The sequence below is a fragment of the Coloeus monedula genome, assembly GCF_965178545.1.
Source record: "Coloeus monedula genome assembly, chromosome: 11".
Lineage (NCBI taxonomy): Eukaryota > Metazoa > Chordata > Aves > Passeriformes > Corvidae > Coloeus > Coloeus monedula.
In genome coordinates, this window is record NC_138791.1 from 15,999,105 (window position 1) to 16,019,252 (window position 20,148).

At 37.4% G+C, this 20,148-nt stretch overlaps 1 protein-coding gene across 1 annotated transcript in view; it reads right to left on the reverse strand.

Annotated features, from left to right (window-relative positions):
* Positions 1-20,148, reverse strand: part of SUCLG2 (succinate-CoA ligase GDP-forming subunit beta) — a 114,335-nt gene that overhangs the window by 76,709 nt on the left and 17,478 nt on the right. Inside the window, exon 2 of the mRNA XM_082288653.1 lies at positions 16,730-16,871. Within this exon, the coding sequence (XP_082144779.1) occupies positions 16,730-16,871 (142 nt within the window). The remainder of the gene's footprint in view (positions 1-16,729; positions 16,872-20,148) is intronic.

Below are 20,148 nucleotides of genomic sequence, written 5' to 3' on the forward strand. Positions count from 1 at the left end.
TTCCCCAATTAATGGGATAGATTTAAGTATTTCCTGAAGATCTCTTCTTAAGAGGCCTGCAACTAATTAGCTGATTAAGGCTACACAGAGAAACAACTGTGTTTCATATTTCGAGTTGTAGCTATCCAACAAAACCATGGGAAAGTTTCCATATTACAAGGTAATTTTAAGACTTAAATTTATGAACAAATTCACCCTGGATATACAACTTTACACCATTGTCTTAAGAGTCGTGATGTAATGAATTATCTGGCTGGGGACACAGGGAAGAGAATTCAAATTCTCTGTTGTTGGCTTACAGGGCAAAGACAGAATCAGTAACATTCTCTTTGGTTGTTAACGCAGTCCCAAGTAAAAAAGAGCAAGAAAACCCCAGGGGTTGAATTTTAACAATTCCACAGTAAAAATAAAAAATGTTTCTATCTTAGAAAACCCAAATGTTAATCAATAGGAGGTTAAAGGTTACTCTCTCAGCATTAGGGACATTATAAAATTTATTGATGTTTTAACTCCCAACAAATACTGAAAATCAGCATTTTACCTTTACAGAACGCTGCTAGTAAAGTTGTCCATCTTGGTATAGAGTCACTTATCCCAGAATGACAAGGATATTGCAGTAATTATCAACCACACTCCCAGTTTTCCTGTTTTTTCCCCTAAGACAGATTACCACGTCCTAAACAAACCTACATGAATCTAAACCATTCCTTATTTTCTTCTCGTGCACTTTTTTTAACACTATCTATTTTTTTCTTCTTTGTATGTACAAATTCCTTTGTTTCACAAGGAAAGACTTTTTCAAATTCATCACAAAAGTAGCTGCTGTGATATTAAGAGATTTTTCTTCAAAGTAAATTGCATGCAAAGCCTCTGGACTAGAGTTTTAAAGCCAAGTAATCTGGATACACAAGAAATGAAATCTGATAATGCACATAATAATTTTCTTTTACTTTATTACCATTGATCTGAAACTGAACATCTACAAGCATGTCTTTTCTTTCAATTGACTAACACTGAAGTGCTTTTCTGACATTACCTTGGCTCATTTCTGCAGAACCAAGTCTGCATTTGTTGAAGGAATTTTGAAGCAGCAGCAACTAAATTGAGGGTAGGTCCTACTCACTTGCAGCCTGTAGAAAGGTTGAAATGTCAACAATTTCCTGAGTTCTCAGCATAGGAAACATTAGGAGGCAAAGAGATTTAAACAAAACCCCAGCATGTTACAGAACAATAGCCTGAGCAAAAATTAAATGCTCCACCCTCCAAGGCAGCCTGTGTGGAACCCACAGGGCCAAGCCAGAAGACAAAACAAGACATAAAGGTCCCCACCCTCAGGGCAAAGCACTGTCACTGTGCTTGTAACCCAGGAAAACTGCAGGGGGACAAGGGACCTGGCAGCATGAGAGGAGTATCAGGGATGAACAAGAACATTTGTGTGAAATCAAGTAATTTCCCCTAGGAGTGCGTTGTTTCATAGCTCTGTCGAGGGCAGCTTTGGAGAGAAGCTCCAGACAGCAGTGCAGGAGAGGCGCTGATAGAGAGAACAAGACATCTGAGCCTCTGACCTTGGCCACCCCGGCCAGTCACATGTGCTCCATGCAATAAGCTTTTCATAAAGCTTTCAGCTGCCCCAGACCTAATGAAAGAAGAAGCAGGACAACAAATAAAAGTGAAAATGAAGAGTGCATTACTTTCAGCAGAGAGCTACAGCCAGCCTCTGCTCTCCTGTCTAAGTGAAGTGAGAAAGTGGCACAATGACACTTCCATGGCACTGCAGACTGAGCAGGTGGATTGCCAGTTTTCTGTTGACATCTCCCAGGAACTCTCCTGTTACACAAACAATTAATGAATAGACAAAGAAAGAAAAATCTTGCAAATGAGCACAGTTACAAAATCAGGCACATTTCACTACTATTATCATAATTTTCCTACATGGCTTCTTACCACTCACCTAATTCAGAGCACTTTGTCATCACAAATTAAGATTTAACTGCACAATAAACAAGCTGCAAGCAGTTTGAAATGCCTCAAAATCTACACAGATCAAACATACAGACATATTTTTATTGATTATATAATACTGACATCAGCCTTACAAAGCTATTATGCAGGCACACAAATTTAAGGCCTTAAATCACTGGATTTGCTTTCAAAACTTTCCTTGGACACACCTGATGAGAAGGAGGAGGTCTTGGAGCTAATCAGTGCTTGAAGAAAAAAATCACAGGCTTTATAAATCACTGGTCATCTGTGCCAATCATCTGGAGGCACTTTCTAAAGGTTCTGTTTTTCAAATGCTACAGTGCAGAGTGCCCTTCCCTGCAAACACTCCCAAAAGTCCCAGAGCTGACAGCTACAGTTGCTGCTTTTGAAACTTGGGACCATCTGTATTTGAAATGAGCATTCTGTACATAGTTATTTGCATCCCTACCATGCCAAGACATGCCAAACACAGAGGCCCAAATGCAAATGAATTCTGCCTGCATGGGTAAAGACCCAACACACTGATACACAGCATACAGACAAAAACACTTTCCTGCAAAGATGTGCCTTGAGTCAGATGCAGCCGGTTTATTTTATAGTTATAATACCTGTTGCTGCCTGTTCCGAGCTTCCCTTCACCCTCCCCAAGACAAGCCAGGACTTGCCTCTGCCATGTGCTCTGAACCCCTTTGTTCCAAGTGAGGACAAAACCAAATGTAACTCAGACTTTTCAGCAGTGTCTGACTGGCCGCTCACCCCGGGTCTGCCCCCAGTCTGCCCCTTTCCCCTTCTCCCAATAAAAGAAAGGACCTGAGAGAGGGCCTGCGCTCTTTGGCTTTGCGTCCCTTCTGCGAACATCTGCATCTGTCTCTGTTTGAAAGCTTCTAATTGCAGGAATTAGGCAAACTGAAGGATGTATTTCTTCCTTTCTGCTTCTGCTGGTGGTATCAGCTTTGCAGCTGCCATTTTGCCGCTTTCAGAGCTCCTGAAACGCTGGATTGCCCGTGCTGCCTCTCTAGGGTGCCCGAGGCTTTCTAAGGCACTGAACTATGAGCTTAGCCGGTAAAAAGCTGTGAGTATTTCCACAAATACCCAGTGAATCAACATTCAGTATGGTTAAAAGATTGATGTCTACACAGTAATTCTCTCAAAAATGTGAAAATACATTAAAATCAAATACTTTTATAACTACTTTCAACTTTTTACATTTATGCAGAAGATAATTAACATACTTCATAAAAGCTCTTCAAGCTGTTTTTCAGTTCAGGGTGCTTTTTCATTTGTGTGTTTTAAAGAGTTTTCACACTCCTCCTTTCTGTTTTTCCTGCTGACACTTTAATCTCCTCTTGTAAATATGAGCTTATAACAATAAATCATGTTTTATTTATTAAAGATATAAACAGGAATCAATACAAAGCAGGAAAGCCAACCTCCATAAAGTTTCCCTCCACAGTGACTAAAATTAGTTTTCATATGAAGATTTAAATGTGAATCCAGTTGGCATTTAAGCAAGAATAAAAATATTTTCTCTCTTGCATTACATAACATGCTAAAAAAAAAAGTACCGACTTTGGCCATTTCTAGTGAAGTAAAATCAATGACAATTCTTTAAAACATAAGTATTCTGCAATGAGGAACCTGACACATCTGAGAACTGTTGCCTATATTTGCACCAAAGAGCTCCACAAATTGCAACATAAAGTAGCATTTTTTTACTTTTATATTCAGGTCACTTTTAGTCCCAACATCGTTGATTCAGAGATACAAAAAAAAAAATACCCTTGATTCTTCTGTAAATATATTCTGCTTGGAAAAGTGCCTGTATGAAGCACACCAGGGAACAGGAGTGCAAGCAGCCCACATCACCTTGCCCTTTGTTTAGATTGTCAGTTTTTCCTTTTGATCTTTCTTTGCAGTTGAGGAACCAAAAATTGATTTTCCCAGTTGAACGAAGGTAGAAAAAGGACAATGTTTTATTTAAGATCCTTCACTCCTGCACATAAGCCTATTTCTTCCTTTATATACAAAAGAAACTGTCTTTTTGTTCTTTTAAAAAAGTATTTCCGAGTGGGCAATGCTTTCAGTGTACTGACTCTGGATTCATAACAAAAAAGGGGGAAAGGTGTTTAAAAATCCAAATACTGGCCTCCTGCAGAGAAGCACACACACCTCAGGAACCTTCTAGAGGTACAGAAGCTGAGCTTCAGGGAAGCAGGTCACACTTGTTAGGCGTTTGCATAAACCTAAGCCATGAGCAATGTTACACTCAAAACCTTGTTTATGGGCAAAAAGAAAACACAATTTACATATTTAGACACATATAAAGCCAAGAATATATTATAAATATACCCATGATCTCAACAGTGTCTTTTTTTATTCCAGATTTACTTATTATAGAACAAGAATAAATGCTTTTATGTGCAGAAAAACCTCTATAATAATGCAGTTAAAATTCTTATACAACTATTTCCTAATTGCTACCTCTTTTCCTGGTGTTATGCTCATCCTTCCACTGCACTTCAGCATCCAAAGGTGGACAGTTTCATTCTGATCTAGGGCTGTTCTTTGTTGGAGTTCTTTGCTGGGAGGAATATGATATCTGTTTTGATGGTTCCTTCTTCCTCACTCTTTTAAAATGGGCTCTTTCTTCCCACTCATCCATGCTCCCTGAGTTTATTTGTATACAGTGAGTGGTAGGGACATTAGATAGCTGAGACACATTTTAACCCACTGTGAGACCAAAATTATTGAATTTACTAATTAATTTATTTGATTGTTGTCACAACTTGTATTTCAGAATAATGTGTTGATATAGGCAGAAACCAACATTCCCTAACACCTGTGGGTATTACTGGTACTCCTGGACCACAAACTTCCTGTGTTACTTGCACAAATTCTTATTAAGTCCTTTAAGAAATGTGAGCTTACAAACTGCTGACCTGCTCCTGAACCTCGCAGGAAAGCTGAGGACACCAAATGCCCACTGAGAAGCACAAGAACCTCCTGCCAATTGCAGGTTTCCCAGTGCTTCCCTTGACTACTCCAGTCTTTCTAATCTCTCTTTTCCTGAGAATTTAGAAGGGTTTACATAGCTTTGCTCAAGCATTTCATTTGAATCAATTCAGCACCTGATGTGTCACACAGGACTCTGTTCAGGCCAGTTTGCTGGATAGCATTGCAAATTCAATGGAATTATGATCCAGCGGGCTGTAGTGAGGCCAACCACAGCTAAGCTGAAACCCAAGGAATGCAATCTGTGATTCTCCTTCAGATACATGATCAGCGTTTAGGACTTGGAAAGAGCAGGAAGGGTACATGTGACAACCAACTTCTAGTACTCAATAGGGCACTTTGCAGTTAGTTAAAAGACAGAGAGCAGTACATACATTCACAAGGCACATGGCACAAGTCTCAGTTATTAATACCGCTGCCCTGCTTAATTAGAAGCCCACATGCCTTTCTCACACAACAGCCCCTTTCCCAGTCCTTTGAGGGAATATAAACATGCTACCCCCTCAGTTCTGACAGCTTAGCATTGGTATCTTCAGCTCCAATCACCACCTCAGCAGAAAAGATATAACTATATACATTAAACTTCGTGTTTTACAGGTTTCATAACATTAAATTAGCCTAGAAAAATGAATATAAAAGCAAGAGAGAGGCATCAGCTTTTGGTTTGGCAATCAGCATTTGCAGGAAAGGATGTATCTTAATGTGATGTGGAAACCAGCAAAGCTGTTTCATTTAGGCTTCCTGCAAGCTGGGCTCTGTGGGGATTTTGAAGGCAAGTATTATGCTTGGAAATCAAACTCTACATATTTTAATGAAATTGCACAGTCTAAACACCAAAAAGAGTGAGCAGTCATATAAAACAGTGGAATTTGGAACTTCCTCAATTACTCACATATAAATGGAGCTTTTCTGGGTAAAAATGAAAAATTGGAATAAACACCAACTTTGTTTGCAAAGAAAGAGAATGTGCAGCTGATTTAAGTGCCTTGAACCTATGTTGAACCTATAACAGGACTGACACAAGAGGTGAGTATATCTCAAATGGTCACACTCTTCGTGCACGGTGCTGTTCAGCACCTTCTCAGCTTCAGACAAGCAGGACCATGGATCAAATCTCTGTCAAACCTGTCAGCAGCAGATGATCACACCTGTACACCAGCTTTATAACTCTGGGCAGCTGAGTGCGTAGGTTCAGCCAGTCTGCAATTTAAATGACAAGTATGTGACCTAAGCATCATCCCAATGGCCCCTCCTATGAATCCTCAAAAACAGATGCTTTGTGTCATCCTGACAACTGCTAAGCACTGGTTAATATTTCATTAACTTTAGGTCAGCAAGCTGCTTTACCACATCAGAAAACCCACTTCTTAGCTTCTGCAGAGTCATGTAATTGTGTCTGCCTGGTTTACGAATTAGACAAGGTAACAGCTGAAAATAAACCTACAGCAGATTATTCCTTCTCTCTATGCTGCTGAAAAGAGTTCCAGACTTTATTGACGTGTCAGATATGCAACAGGGCAATTTTTCTTTAGAGGCAACACTTTTGCATGATGTTTTGTTTGTGCTTCTGTCATTTGTTCCATTCCAACCTTCTCACTTCAAGGTCAAGTTCAGAACTGATATCTAAGGCAGTATAAATTACACTTGTATAAATCGTGGTTACAGTTTACTCTCAGAAAGTCTTTTGCAGTATAATTTACTTAATAGTATGCAGAAGAAGAAGGCTCTAAATAGCTAAAACAATTCCTAGAGACAAAAGAACATATAATTAGTGTTGCCTTACCTGCTGTTAACTGCACTAATTGCATCCTTTCTGCACAACTGAAAATTCCGACATCATCGAGACATCTTCACTGATATGCAACTCGTGTTAAATTACCCCTGAACCTTGGCCCTTAAAAGTCTCTCTCCAGTATTTAAGTTGACTTGTTTATTTTGTTTCTTCATCAGCAAAGAGATTTCTGAAGGAATACTCACTCCAGTCTGTACAAGTCCAGACATCTCACTATTTACAGGACACTAAACATCAGAAACTCAATATAAAACCCAGCCATAAATCGGAACCCATAACATCAAAATTGTGAAAATAGTCACAAAGCTGCATAAGCTCAACAAGACAGGAGTCTCATCTTGTAAACCAACAACATAAAATATGAAAACACATGAAAGTTTTTCATTTTAAAATTGTAAAATAACTTTTCCATACAAACATCTTTAAGCACCTAACTTGGTTTCTTACGGATCAAAGAAACAACTAAATAAATACTATCTGCATATGCACTTCAAATAGGAATGTGACTCAAAAGATAAAATAAGTAAGTTATTTATAGTATACATTAATCATCATATTTAAATGGAAGATTACTTTATTGCATGAGACATAAGTTTATATTTAATTGGGGAAGGGGAGAGATTGCATAAGACTAGTTTTTCCTAAGACAGTCAAATTTGCAGTGATCAGCCTCAAGTCTCTCTTGTTCCTCTTTTATTCCAACATATCCAAGCAAAAGCTGTATTACACTGAATGCAAGATGTGGAAAGGCCAGTAAGAAAATCAACCACACTGAACATTCTAATGAGCTAAACCAAAAAACTGGATACAGGATTTATCTGTGGTAACAAGAACAAGAGGAGCAGATGTGGCATCAGGACCGTTGTGACGATAATCTGTGGGGACAAAGCACAACACACCAAGATTAGGAAAGCTATTACTAAACTATACAGATGAGTAACTGGAGGAATAGAGGGGTAAGGCTTGGCAGGGAGTAGAGGGGAGTGCAGTGCAGCAGTGGGAATCTTCCCAGTGACTTTAAATTGTAAACTGTTTATACAGCAAACTGTTTGTGGTTGCCTTTCTCTTCTCTTTCTCCAAAACCCCCAAGGCTGTTCTTAAGTATTTAGAACAATAAATATATTTAAGATTTATAGCCTGTATTTTAGCCATATTCATCTTACTCAGGTGAGCAGTGCAACTAAGCCCAGGGGAGGTGCAAGAAAAATGTTCCCCTTCATAATGATGCACGGAACAAAAGCTGACTTTAACTGTAGGACCAGGGAGAGTATACCACACATAGGTAAAACTGTCAACTTCAGATTTTTCTTAATAAAACAAAAATCACTTAAAATAAGAGCACAGCTAACTTCTGAACAGGATTCTCACTAAATGTTTTTTGTGATGACACTCTCAAGGGTTAGAGCATCATTTAAAATATACTGTGATGCAGAGAGTCAGATAATATCTCCCAGTTGAATCCAGCAGGGCTACAAAGACACATTTTGTATTCATAAATGTGTTGAAATATTTTACTTTTCTTGAACTGCAAATATTTGAAGAAATGTAGATAAACATATTTAAAATTCACAGCACTTTCTCAAATATGAAGTAGCAGATTAACAAAATGTCAGAACATCCTTAGCTTCAAAAACTGCTCTACCATTTTAGGTAGAGATTATCTACCAGAAAAAAAAAATAATCACAGCCTCTTATGATCATACTTCTCAACTGCTGATATATTCAACTTGTAATTTACTCCCATCTTTAAAGATAAAACAAGCTCTTGCAAGTCATCCTAACCTTTGCAAAATACTAGTTATTATTACCTCATTGACTGGAGGAGGCTAAGGAGGAAATAGGGGATGGGAATCATAGTATGGAGGCTGGATGCTGGGTGTTCCCTGAGCTTCATATGAGGTGAAAGGTTAGTTGTGACAGATTCCTGGCTTGGTTCAAAACCATGTGCTTCTATAGCAAATGTACAAGTTAATATCCTTACTTGTCAATCCAGCCCATCCTAAACCACCACCTAGTCCATAAAGACAAAAGGTGTTATAAATTTAACAGAAACAATTGACAAATTAAAAAAAAAAAGGAACTTTCCCAAATAAATTATATATAGAAAGTGGATAACTAACAACAATATCTTCCTGCTGCACCCTGTGTCACTTGGGGGACACTATAGGAGATTAGGGAAATTGTGACAATGCCAATTATAAACCATCCTATTTTAGGACTGCCATTGTTCTCGCTTAGATTTTATTCAACGTGATTTTGCTACTGGTCCTTCCACTGAAAAGTTTAAATGAAAAACAGGCATAAACATCAATTTTGTATTTGAGACCCCTATACATGGGATTATCCACTGAGAGTGATCACATAGAAGATGCAGCACTACACAGCACAGAGTAACAAACAAGGAAAAGAAAGAAAACCAGAGAAGAATGAAACTTGCTTTCAGTAACTGGTCCCCAAATATTTAGAAGCTGATGGGCATCTAGAGAGTGCAGAAGGAGTGATTTCTCTCCTTTACACAGCTGCTAATACTACAGAGAAAACGTTGTTTAGTATTTCGTATTATTATACATATTCATATATATATATACATATACATTTCATATATTATACATAAAGTGTGTCTAATGGTTCCGATTTCATGCATAAAAAAATGACAATTTCATGCAGCTGCTTCTCAATTACGCATCTGGTTATTGTTTTGCAGCTGCAAAACTACCTTGAAGAACCATAAAATATGGTGTGACAGGAGTGGAATAAATACCAGCAGTCATCTTGTACCTTTCTTGTAAAACTGCATTTTTTACCACCTGATAAAATTCTTGAATCAATAATTTGATTGGTTTTGAAATAAAAAAACTATAATTTCTGTTGCCTCCTTCTTTTATGAACGAAAATCCAGTAGGGTACTTAACACAACTGAAAATTGCAAATGCCCACACTCTGTGGCACACATTATGTTTTGAATTCAGTACCCCATTTCTAGAGTATTTTTGACTTTGTGTTTTACTTTCAAGTAGTTATTTTGGTAATTTGATCAGAAATCCAACACAGAGAACAATAAGTCAGCTCAACATTAGTGTCAAACATCTGAAATGAGATTTTGATTTGTTAGCCCCGAAGCCATTACTCATATTACTATAAATCTATTGAATATGAAGACATTTGGTGACAAAGAATGGTTATAAAATATCTAACTAATGTAAGCAGTCTCAAGCTTGCATTTACTGACTCACACTCAGCATGTAACTCTCTAACAAAGGGAACAGATAATAAAAACAAAACAATTTGTTTTCCATAACACTGCATTTCAAATTAACTCTTTCTGTAATTCCTCTGGAGACAGAGGGTCCTGCAAAGAATTTTCATATCTAAAATATTAAAAAAGCCACAATTTGTAAGTTAACTTGAAACAGAAAGGTTCAACTTGAAAAAAAACCAATACCCAGTGGTGAGCTTTGACAAAACCTATTATTAATTTTCTTTGGAAAAGAATAAAACTCAAACTCCCAGTTAGGGAAGCTGCAAATTTCTCTGCCTGTTTTTCCTGGCACGCAGGATGCAACACATGTGGCCGTTACCAACAAATGCATATGTGGTTCCACAGCTGCCTGGTTTCCACAGAGGTGCCAAGGCTTTATGTGGAAAGACATTGCTGAGCTGCAGAGGTGGAATGAACAAGCAGGAAAGCAAAGGCAGAAAGCCCTTGCAGGGTGTACCAAGGGTGCTGCACTGCTTAAATACTGCTGCACATGAAAGTTTGCCACTTCTCTGCCACCTCTGTGAAGCAGTTTCTTAGCATGAGACACAGAGGGAGAAGGTAAGCAAAGGGGAGGGAGCACAAGCAGGAATTACAAGATTCAAACCCAACCAACCCATGCACACAAGGAGGAGAAAGCAGCAGCACTTTAGGGCTCCTATCCAGGGGAATGGTCCTGGAGCACCGACTGGGATTGAGTGTGAAATCCTCAAATGAAATCCTAATTCCACCTTGACTGTGCTTTGTGCAGTTCAGCTTCCAAGACAGATTAAGTTAAAGCACCAAAAATAAAAAGAACTACTATGCATAGGTGCTTTACTCTTGGTTTGTTCTGTAGCTGTATCACAGCTAATTCCCCAGGACTTTCTAACAAACTCCCTAGCAAAGCACGTTTGGTGAACAGAACCCTTTAACACCTTTCCTAGCTCCTCTGATTTTCCATGACTGATCTTTTTCATCCAGTAGATGAGGTAAATAAATTGGATCACTGACATATTGATTACCAAGCCTCCTACAAAGAATTACTTTAACTGCAGCAAACAACATGTTGCCTTCATAATTTCTACTCTGCTTTACTATTGTCATCATTTTCAGACACAAGTGAGAATTTTAAAGCTGTTCGCACAACCGTAATATTTCAGAATTTTTTCCAAAAATCAAATCATTGCAACATGGACAAATGTAGGAAAAAACTATTATTTGAACAATATTATTTGACAATATTTAAATATAATTTAAACTGTGGTTACCAATCAGTGTTTGTCTTCTGATCATACACAGAAACATTACTTTCTATGATTGCCAAGTCAAGCAAATGTGGGTCTGAGCAAGCAAAAAACCAGTATGCATACAAATGGTTTTTAGCAGTACACAACTGCTAAATATGCACTCTAACTATGCTAAATAGGGTAACAACTGACTGTTTAGCACAAAAAAAAAAAAAGGAAGAGGATTTTCTCAATCAGAACTCAAAGTGGGAGAAGGGTTGAGAAGAAATGAGCAAAGGGACACAGGGAGGAAAGTGCTCTAAGAAACAACAGGGAACTGAACAAGGGACAAAAAGTAAAACTGCAGACGTTGACAAATTTTGTGGAGCTTTGAACTGATGCATTCAAGGGATGCCTATGAAGACTGCAAATAATGGAGTATTAACAGGTATTTTCTATCACTGAGAAGTGCCTGGAAAATGCAAATTCACTCTAATCTTAGATTTCATCACTCTGACAAGGCAAAATCCATTAAGTGGAATAGAGAAATACTCATACTCAGTAACAGTGAACGTGGTCCAAAGGCAGCTCATCCACCACCAGTTTTCTACTAAATTTAAAAGACTTTTCTAAATACTTACCCATCTGAGAATAGAATCGTATTAATCAATAACTTACAGAATTATTTTGCCTGAAAGAACAGTTTCAGAAAGCTATAATTTAAGTCTAAGGAACTTTAATAAAAGCTGTCAGAGAAAATGAGAGGACTTGAGGAAGAGCTGTTCCTCACCAGCAAGCAAGTTCTCTGTGTACAGTTCCCTGGAATGCTATTGCAGCAACACACAATTTTTTCCATGTATGCAGAAAAGGATAACCTGAGTGGCTCTAAAAAATAACTAGCTATAACCACTCAGTCCATGAGGGTTTTTGAGAAATAACTCATTATGCACAGGTGAAAAATTATTACTTCACACTGAAGCACACAATGGAAAGAAATAAGGAAATCATAGAAATGCTGAAAGAAGCAATTTTTCTATCTATCCTGATGGACAGAAACAGAGAGGAAATTAAATCACATAAGCAATCCCATGATGACAGTAAAAAAAGATCAGCTAAGTAGCCAAGTTTCTCAAATAAAATTTTATATAGAGGGCCACTCTGTACAGGATACTCATAGAAAAGCTCTTCCTGATATAATAAAAAAGAGCCTGAATTCGCATTTCAGATATCCTCAGAAACATCAGGTTTAAGGATGTTTTTCATTTTCCCAGCATAAAAGCTTATCACCAACAAATTCTTCATAATCTACACAAAAAGGACCAACCTAAAGGTCAATTTTTGAACCCTTCTAAACGTAAATTTCAAGTGTTTTTCTCAACTTGTACTAGAGAGGTGAATTTTCAGATAAGGGATCTAAAACAGCATCTAAAAATGCAGCCTTCCCTTTAAATTAAAAAGCCATAGGAAGAAAAAAACCTCAGGAGCTGAGATAGGAAGGAGACTGGTGCTCACATGACCAAGAACTCTTTCAATATTCTGAAAAATGGTGAATAATAGGTGACAGGTAAATGACCTCATGAAAAGATGCTTCAATAAACATGTTCTGTTCTTTATAAAATACATGTGTACCTCTCCAGCCTGATATAAAAAGCATGCCTTCAGTCCAAAGCTGAATTTTATGAGTTCCCTCATGCATAAGCAATAGAAATAGGACATGCAGAGGCTATGTTTTGTTTTATTATTTTTTAAAAGAAGAGTGAATAAAAACCTTGCACTCAATTGAACTGCATTTCTCTGTGATAGTGTGTGAACACTGCACCTGACTCCTAAATGTAATGAAACACTAAGTGGCAACAGGCAGCATTCTATTGCTTTTGTTAAAATTCAGAAAAAGAAACACATGCCAAGTTCCTGGCATCGATTTAGGACTGTCAGCAGCGCCAGCCACCTCTAAATTCTCTACTGATTTAAAGAGCCAAATGACAGTGCACAGCAACCCCCTCCAGCATAATTACAACCCCTCTCAGCTTTGCCCACCTCCTAGTTTAAAATGATGGGTCCCTTAATAACCTCTCCATCAGGCAGAGCATGAGACTTAAGGGCTTCTGCTGGAGGAGCCCAGAGCAAATGATGGCCCTGCAATGATGCACAGTGCAGGCAGGGGCAATGCACACACCCTCAGGGGTACACATATCATATATAAGGATTATTTCCTTAGGTATTGCTACTACAGTACAACAGAAAAGAAACAGCAAGTAAGGAAATGCCTTCTCTGGCTAAACAAGCCCTAAATTAAGTGAGAATTAGATCAGAAGACTTGTGCCAGATGAGCTTATATTTCAGACAAAAACTTGGCTCCCAAATATTTCACTTTTTTCCTATTAAATAGTTGCACTGGAATTGTAAGAACTTGTCTACAAATTGAGTTTCTTCAGAGAGCAGATCAAGCAACACAATACTGTGCAGCAAAACAGCACAACATCTTTTTCATTCTTCTCTTGAAAACCAAGGAATTTTAACATAAACCAGAAAACTATTGTAACTGAATTTCTTGGCAGTCTGTAAATATTGCCTTCCCTACAAGAGTTACACCTGAAAATTGCTTAGCACATAGAAGGCAATGAATTCCTTGGGGCTTAATTCTGTATTCTTTATTGTGTACGACTTCTTTTGAAGTCAGTATTAGTGATGTCATGTTAATTTTCTTCACATCTGCCATTCTTATCTTAGAAGGGGGGAAAAAAAAATCAATCCTTTCTTTCCATTAAAAATTCCTTGTAGACTCCCTTTTATGCAGTTGGTAAGTTTTGAAAGTCTTTGAGAAAATTAACATTCAGTGTACATATTAATAAAAATAGAGAGAAACAGAGGAAATGAGCAAAGTGTAACAAAACTGCTGATACTGGATAAAGGCAAACCCTTTCAAGAAGACATGCATTAACACCTTCCCGCAAGTGAAGACAGCAGCAAAAATCATCTAATCTCATCTTTTTCCATTGCATCAACAGGAAATCCAACAATAGCAGAACTGGTGAGCACATGCCCTGAAGCAGTAAAGACAGCTCTATCAAGCACAAAATAGTGGTAAAATTGTGAAATTAAATTGTGAATTCCAGACTTTATGCAGAATTCTATGACAGAAATTCCTATCCCCTTATCTGTATCCCTTTATCACACACAGACCCGTATGAGTGAGGTAATGCTGTAAGAATATAAAGGAAAATTCTTGTTTCTCTTGTATTCATGAGGGCTATAGAAAGAATTTCCCTTCACAAGTAAAATACTGTACCTTTGACTTTCAAGTTTTGAGAACTTTATCCTATTTTTATCTTTAAAATATGTTGACAAGCATCCTCTCTTGTTTGAAGAAGCCAAAGTTAAGGACAGCTGCAATGTGGCACACAACACCTAAACCACCCGATTTTTGACCAGGACTTGACAGGGGAGGTTGGCCTCTCCCCATATTTTACTGCAGAATGCCTGTCTATCAACAGCATCCCCAAATTGCCTTCACCAGTTATTTTACTTCATAATATTTCGTGCCTCCTGTGGGCTGAACTTTCCTGTTGTGCAGGTAAGTTTCAAAGTGTGCAGACAAACCTGAGTGACAGAGACAATATTAATCTGAGGGATCATAAAGAACATAAACCTGGCAAAATCTTGGAACAACAATGACCGTGGTAGCAAAACTGATGCTCTTGTTGATTCTTAGTTTTCAAAGTGTTAGAAGTGTTAGAAGTGCAAGGACAGCACACCACCAGAATGATTACGAGGATGTTGTTAATTATTAAGTGGATCAATGGAGTGTCAGTCATTCCAACATGAAATAGATTCCACACCATAAACCACAATTCTTTCATGCTCAGTAGTGCACCATGGCTGAATGCAACTACATCAAATGAAGAAAGGCACCACTAACTTACACTTTCTGAAGTGCAAACGAGCCCACACAATTAAAATAAAATTTACCTGATAAAGTTGCATGAGAAAATATTTTTTGGTTCTGGATTTTACTTTTGATTATTGAAACACAGTTTTTTTGTTTTTAGTAGACAGATATTTCTGTGATTTGCAAAGCAAGCAAGCTAGAGAGGTTATTTAAAATAAACTTAGCATCATAAAACAGAGGAGGTTCACTGCCTTTAATGGAGTAATTTATTTCTCCAAACAGTCATAGAGATCAAGAATAGCAATAGTTATTGGACAGACTAATCCATTTATGAGTTCAATCATGAAGAGGAGAGTTTAAGTGCTGTAAGACTGGTGATAAACTTGCCACAGCTTCAGTTAGCATTCCTTGATTTTCTCAGACATCCAGACATGAGGAAACATTCCAATTTTATGTGCTTTGCTTTGTGTCCAACTCTTCCATTTTGTACTGCTAAATGACCATAACACTTGCACTTAATTTTTTGTTTCAGATATATTTTCAAATATACTGATTGTCATAAGAAGGCTTTGATCACTGAAAAATGTATCAACTTAATGAAGTTCTAGAGATTGAACAAGCCATTATGCTAATGCTAGTCAGCTACTTGAGCTCTGATAAGATCTTGGATATGAGTAAGTTGTGTTAATTTATCTTCCAGGGTGCAAAATTGAAATGCATTTAACTAAGTGGCCTGTGCATTAGGTAAAGCATAAACCAAAAAACCTTCCTGTTACTACACAATTAGACTATAATAATGTCTGGCCTCTGGCATTTTGATGTTTGATATATTAACAAAAGCTAAATGAAGAGGAAAACTGTACAAACTACTCAACTTTAAAAAGGAGAAAAATTATTTCAGAGTTAGAATGGATTGACAAAGTACTTCAACACTTTCTTTTTGAGAAAAAAGCTATTACATAAATCCATTTCTGACCCACATTATCATCTTATGTTCACCATGCTAGAATGAGGATGTTGCTAGAAAACCAAAATAAAGTTCCAGAAGCAGGGTCTTCTCTCCAAGCCACTGTCACGTCCTTTCGTGATGGTAACTCAACTCACCTTTTCTATTTCTTCATATGGACACACACACATTAACAAATATCCTTAGATATTTAAAAAATATCCTTATATTTTTAAAATGGAGAGGCCACAACCTTTTCCTTTCTTTGCTTTTTAATAGAGCAAATTTTTGTTTGAAAACAGCTTTTTACACCAGTTCATTTATTTCAGTTCCTTAAGTTATATCAAATATGCAAAAAAAAAAATTTCCTCAGCAACTATTCATGACATTCTGAATTATTATAATGTTAATTAAAGAACTCATGTTACATGCTGCATGCAAAACTTTTGAGAAATAAAAGTTCTAAGTATTGCTGCCATAAACTTGTTCACATATAAAATTAAGCATATATTTATGTCTGGATAAAATATCAAAGCTTTTCAGTAAGCATGAATTTAAAGACTGTTTAAACTTATTAGAAAACAATTTATTTTCCAGATTGCTATCCAGTGAAGCAGAGTTCTCCCATTATCAGGCAACTTACTCAGTCTCTGAGCAGCCTCCAGGGCATCATTTGCAGAATCAGCTACAAAGAATCTCTGAACTGTAACCCCATGGTCTGCCATTATTTTTTTGCTTTGGTATTCCTGAAGGTTGAGCCATCGTCTGGGGGTTAATTGAACAGTCTAGAAAAAACAAGAGGGGAAAATAACATAATGCTCATTAAGAACAGTTCATGAGACAGCCCACTGAGATCTTCCACCTTACAGATATCTCAAACCAGCAGTTAAACAACGCCCAGAGAAAAGGTAAAATCCATATTGATTTACCTAAGTGCCTTTTCTTAACATTTGTGCATCCCAAGTATTCTGAAAACTACAGATATTTTTTTAAAAGCTACACAAGACTCACTTGGCCAGACAAAATGTCTTGCATTTAATATCAAGGCAAATTTGGCTTGAAATCTAAAGTCTATTTATGTTTTCACATTATCCTCTGCTATAAAAATACTAACAGACTGTTACATTAAAACAAATCCAGTTTCATATTAAATATCCTTACTATATGACATTTCATCTAATTCCTCCCTATAAAATTATTTCCACTGATTCTATGTGTTTCTTGAAGCATATCTGAGAAGAAAAACAACTGACATGGAGTTAGCATTATTCTGTAAGAAACTATACACTAAGACACATATTTTCAGTGGTCTGCTATCTCTGCTTTGTTTGTTGTGCTTCTAAGTAGGTTTTGTTGAGCACACCAGCACAGCCACATCAGCCATGCAAGGCCAACAACAGCTGGAGAAGAGTTCCCTCCTCATTCCCAACATGCCAGTTTAGGTGTCCCCGTGAGAATACAAAGATATCTACACCCCATGGGTACAAAGACACAGTACAAAGACACAGCAGCCTGACACACACAAAGACATCACATCAGCTTGTGCTGGCAGGAAACCTTGAAACACTAGAGAAGTCACAAGATCTTTACTGAATGGTTTTAAGAAAGGACACATTCTCCACACAGGAAAAATTGTTTCACACAAAAGCAATAAATAAGGAGCTGGAGCTGGCTCCTGGCAATGGTATAATGGCAAAGGTGGAGCTGGCTCCTGGCAATGGTATAATCACCTTTTGTGCCAGCAAAAGATGCTTTTCCCACATGGAGAGACAAACTGCTGTCCTCCTGGCAGCCAGCCACAATCACTTCTTGGTTTCCCCTAAACTAAGAAACACAGCATGCAAGCCAGTGCTATGTATTTAGAAATGTTAGACAAAGAGGATTATTTACTACACTAATGCTTTGATTTCTAACAGCATGATAAAAAAATTATTAACCTTATGCAACTTTATACTGAAAACAAAACCCCTTCATGCTAAAGTCTTCCAGTAACACACATGCTCTCACAACATTCAAGGTTTACAGGCTGAGTTGCCTGAAAGCAAACTCTCATCTGTTCTATTCTCTTTGAAACACAGCAGAAAAGACTGATACATAAAGAAAACACCAACCCATTTTTTACAGTATATAACTGCATGTTTTCTGTAAAAGTGACTCCGACTGAACCTAAACAGTTAAAAATAGCTCAGGATGACATTTTAAATCCTTTTATCCATAACCTCATTAACATATTTTAGAGGAACAAAATGACATTGTCAGTTTGCTCTACGGCTATCTCTAATTCTACACATCATACAGACACCTCATATGATTTATATTCCTCCACGCTCTTCACAGACAATGTGTTATTACAGTTATGCAATGCTTCAAATGTAGGGTCAAAATTTAAAGTCCCTTTCATAATTGTTGACATTTAATTTGTTTTCCTATTATAAATTCTCTGGTAGGCTCTAACAATTATTACTTCAGGATCATTTCCACAAAGGGATTAACACTGGGGGCCAGGAGGGACCCTTTCAATTTATCTAAAAATTTCTACAGATCAGTAATACAGCTGATAAAATCTCGGTCACTGGTTTTATAATTTAAGACCAAGTCTTCAAAACAGCTTTTATTCATAACTTAGAACAATAAATCAGTTTCACACATATGTATTATGAAGCTGATCTAAATCAAATAAATAAGAAGGAAAACATTCAAAAAATTTCATTCTGGAGAAGACTTTTATGGCTGTTGCTTGGTGGGAACTGCAGTGACCTCTGCTCCCAAACACCTCTTGGCACCTTATGGGTGCTTTTGGGATACAACAGATATTTTACAACCCAAAAATATAACTCAGAATGTACCACAGAGATACTCCATTGATGGGATGCTAAAAATCTTATTACATATGCATAAAGTGCAGACATACATAAGCATAAGGAAAATGTTCTCTTACAAAAGTTGGACAATTCATATTAAGATATTATGACACTATTTCTTTCCTAAATTATGAACCAGGCCAGTCTGAGGAACACAGAAAGGAAATAAGAGAATAATTCCTTCGAAAAGTATCAAAGCAGTCCTAAGGGTGATGAGACAAAGGTCTGCTGAAGAACTGCTGGCACAGAAAAGCAAAGCCTACAAACTCCAGGTTAGTGAGCACATTTTTTTCACCCCCTGCTATATTACATAATTCTAAGGCAGACTGTCTTACTGAGTGCCAACTTTTTGAGGACTTTCAATCAAGTTATTGCAGAAAAAAACTCCCAGTTGTGAATGAACTGCTTGATAAAATTAATAAGTATCTGAAGTCTGTACCAGAAGCTCTGAAGAACAAGGAACAGGAAAAACTTGCTTTAAAGCCCTTGCAAGATACACACAGTATGTCATGAGAACAGCAGGAAAACTAAAGCAGTTACAAGAGATGAAATAAAGCACAAGCTTTGAATCTGCAAAGGTGACTGCTCTTTCAAGACCATCTTGAAAAATCAAAACAGCTGTGGACATACATTTTAGGGTGACAACAAAAAGAAAAGTGACCATGTAATCTTAGAAACATGAGTAAACAGATGATTCTTTGAACCAATTCCCAACCCAAAGATGTTTTCGTTGCAATAAATCTGTATCTGAATTTATACAAGAATCTTGAATCCCTACCCTCCAAATACATTTATACCAAGGATGCTCAAAAATTTCAGATGGGCTTCAAATAGCCCATTTTAGGCATTTCTTGGGCATCATAAACTTTTATGCATTCTACAGATAAATCTACACCTGAGACTGACAGTAAGAGTAGTAATGCACAAAGGTACAGCTTCAAAAAACCTTAGGGAAGAGTCTAAAAAGGTCTGAGAGAAAGCAATTTCCCACAGATAGTCTTTTACAGGCAGCCATAATCCAACCCTTCCCCCTGAAAGTTATCAGGAGGCTTTAATCTGGCACAGAACACAACTCTGCCATCACCTGTCTTTGTATTGCTTATTCTCCTGTTTTACAGCTCTGTTTCATTGTTTGCAGCAGCATCAAACAGCACTGCTAGATTTGCCAATTCAGTTCCAGCTCTCAACAAAGACAGACTAA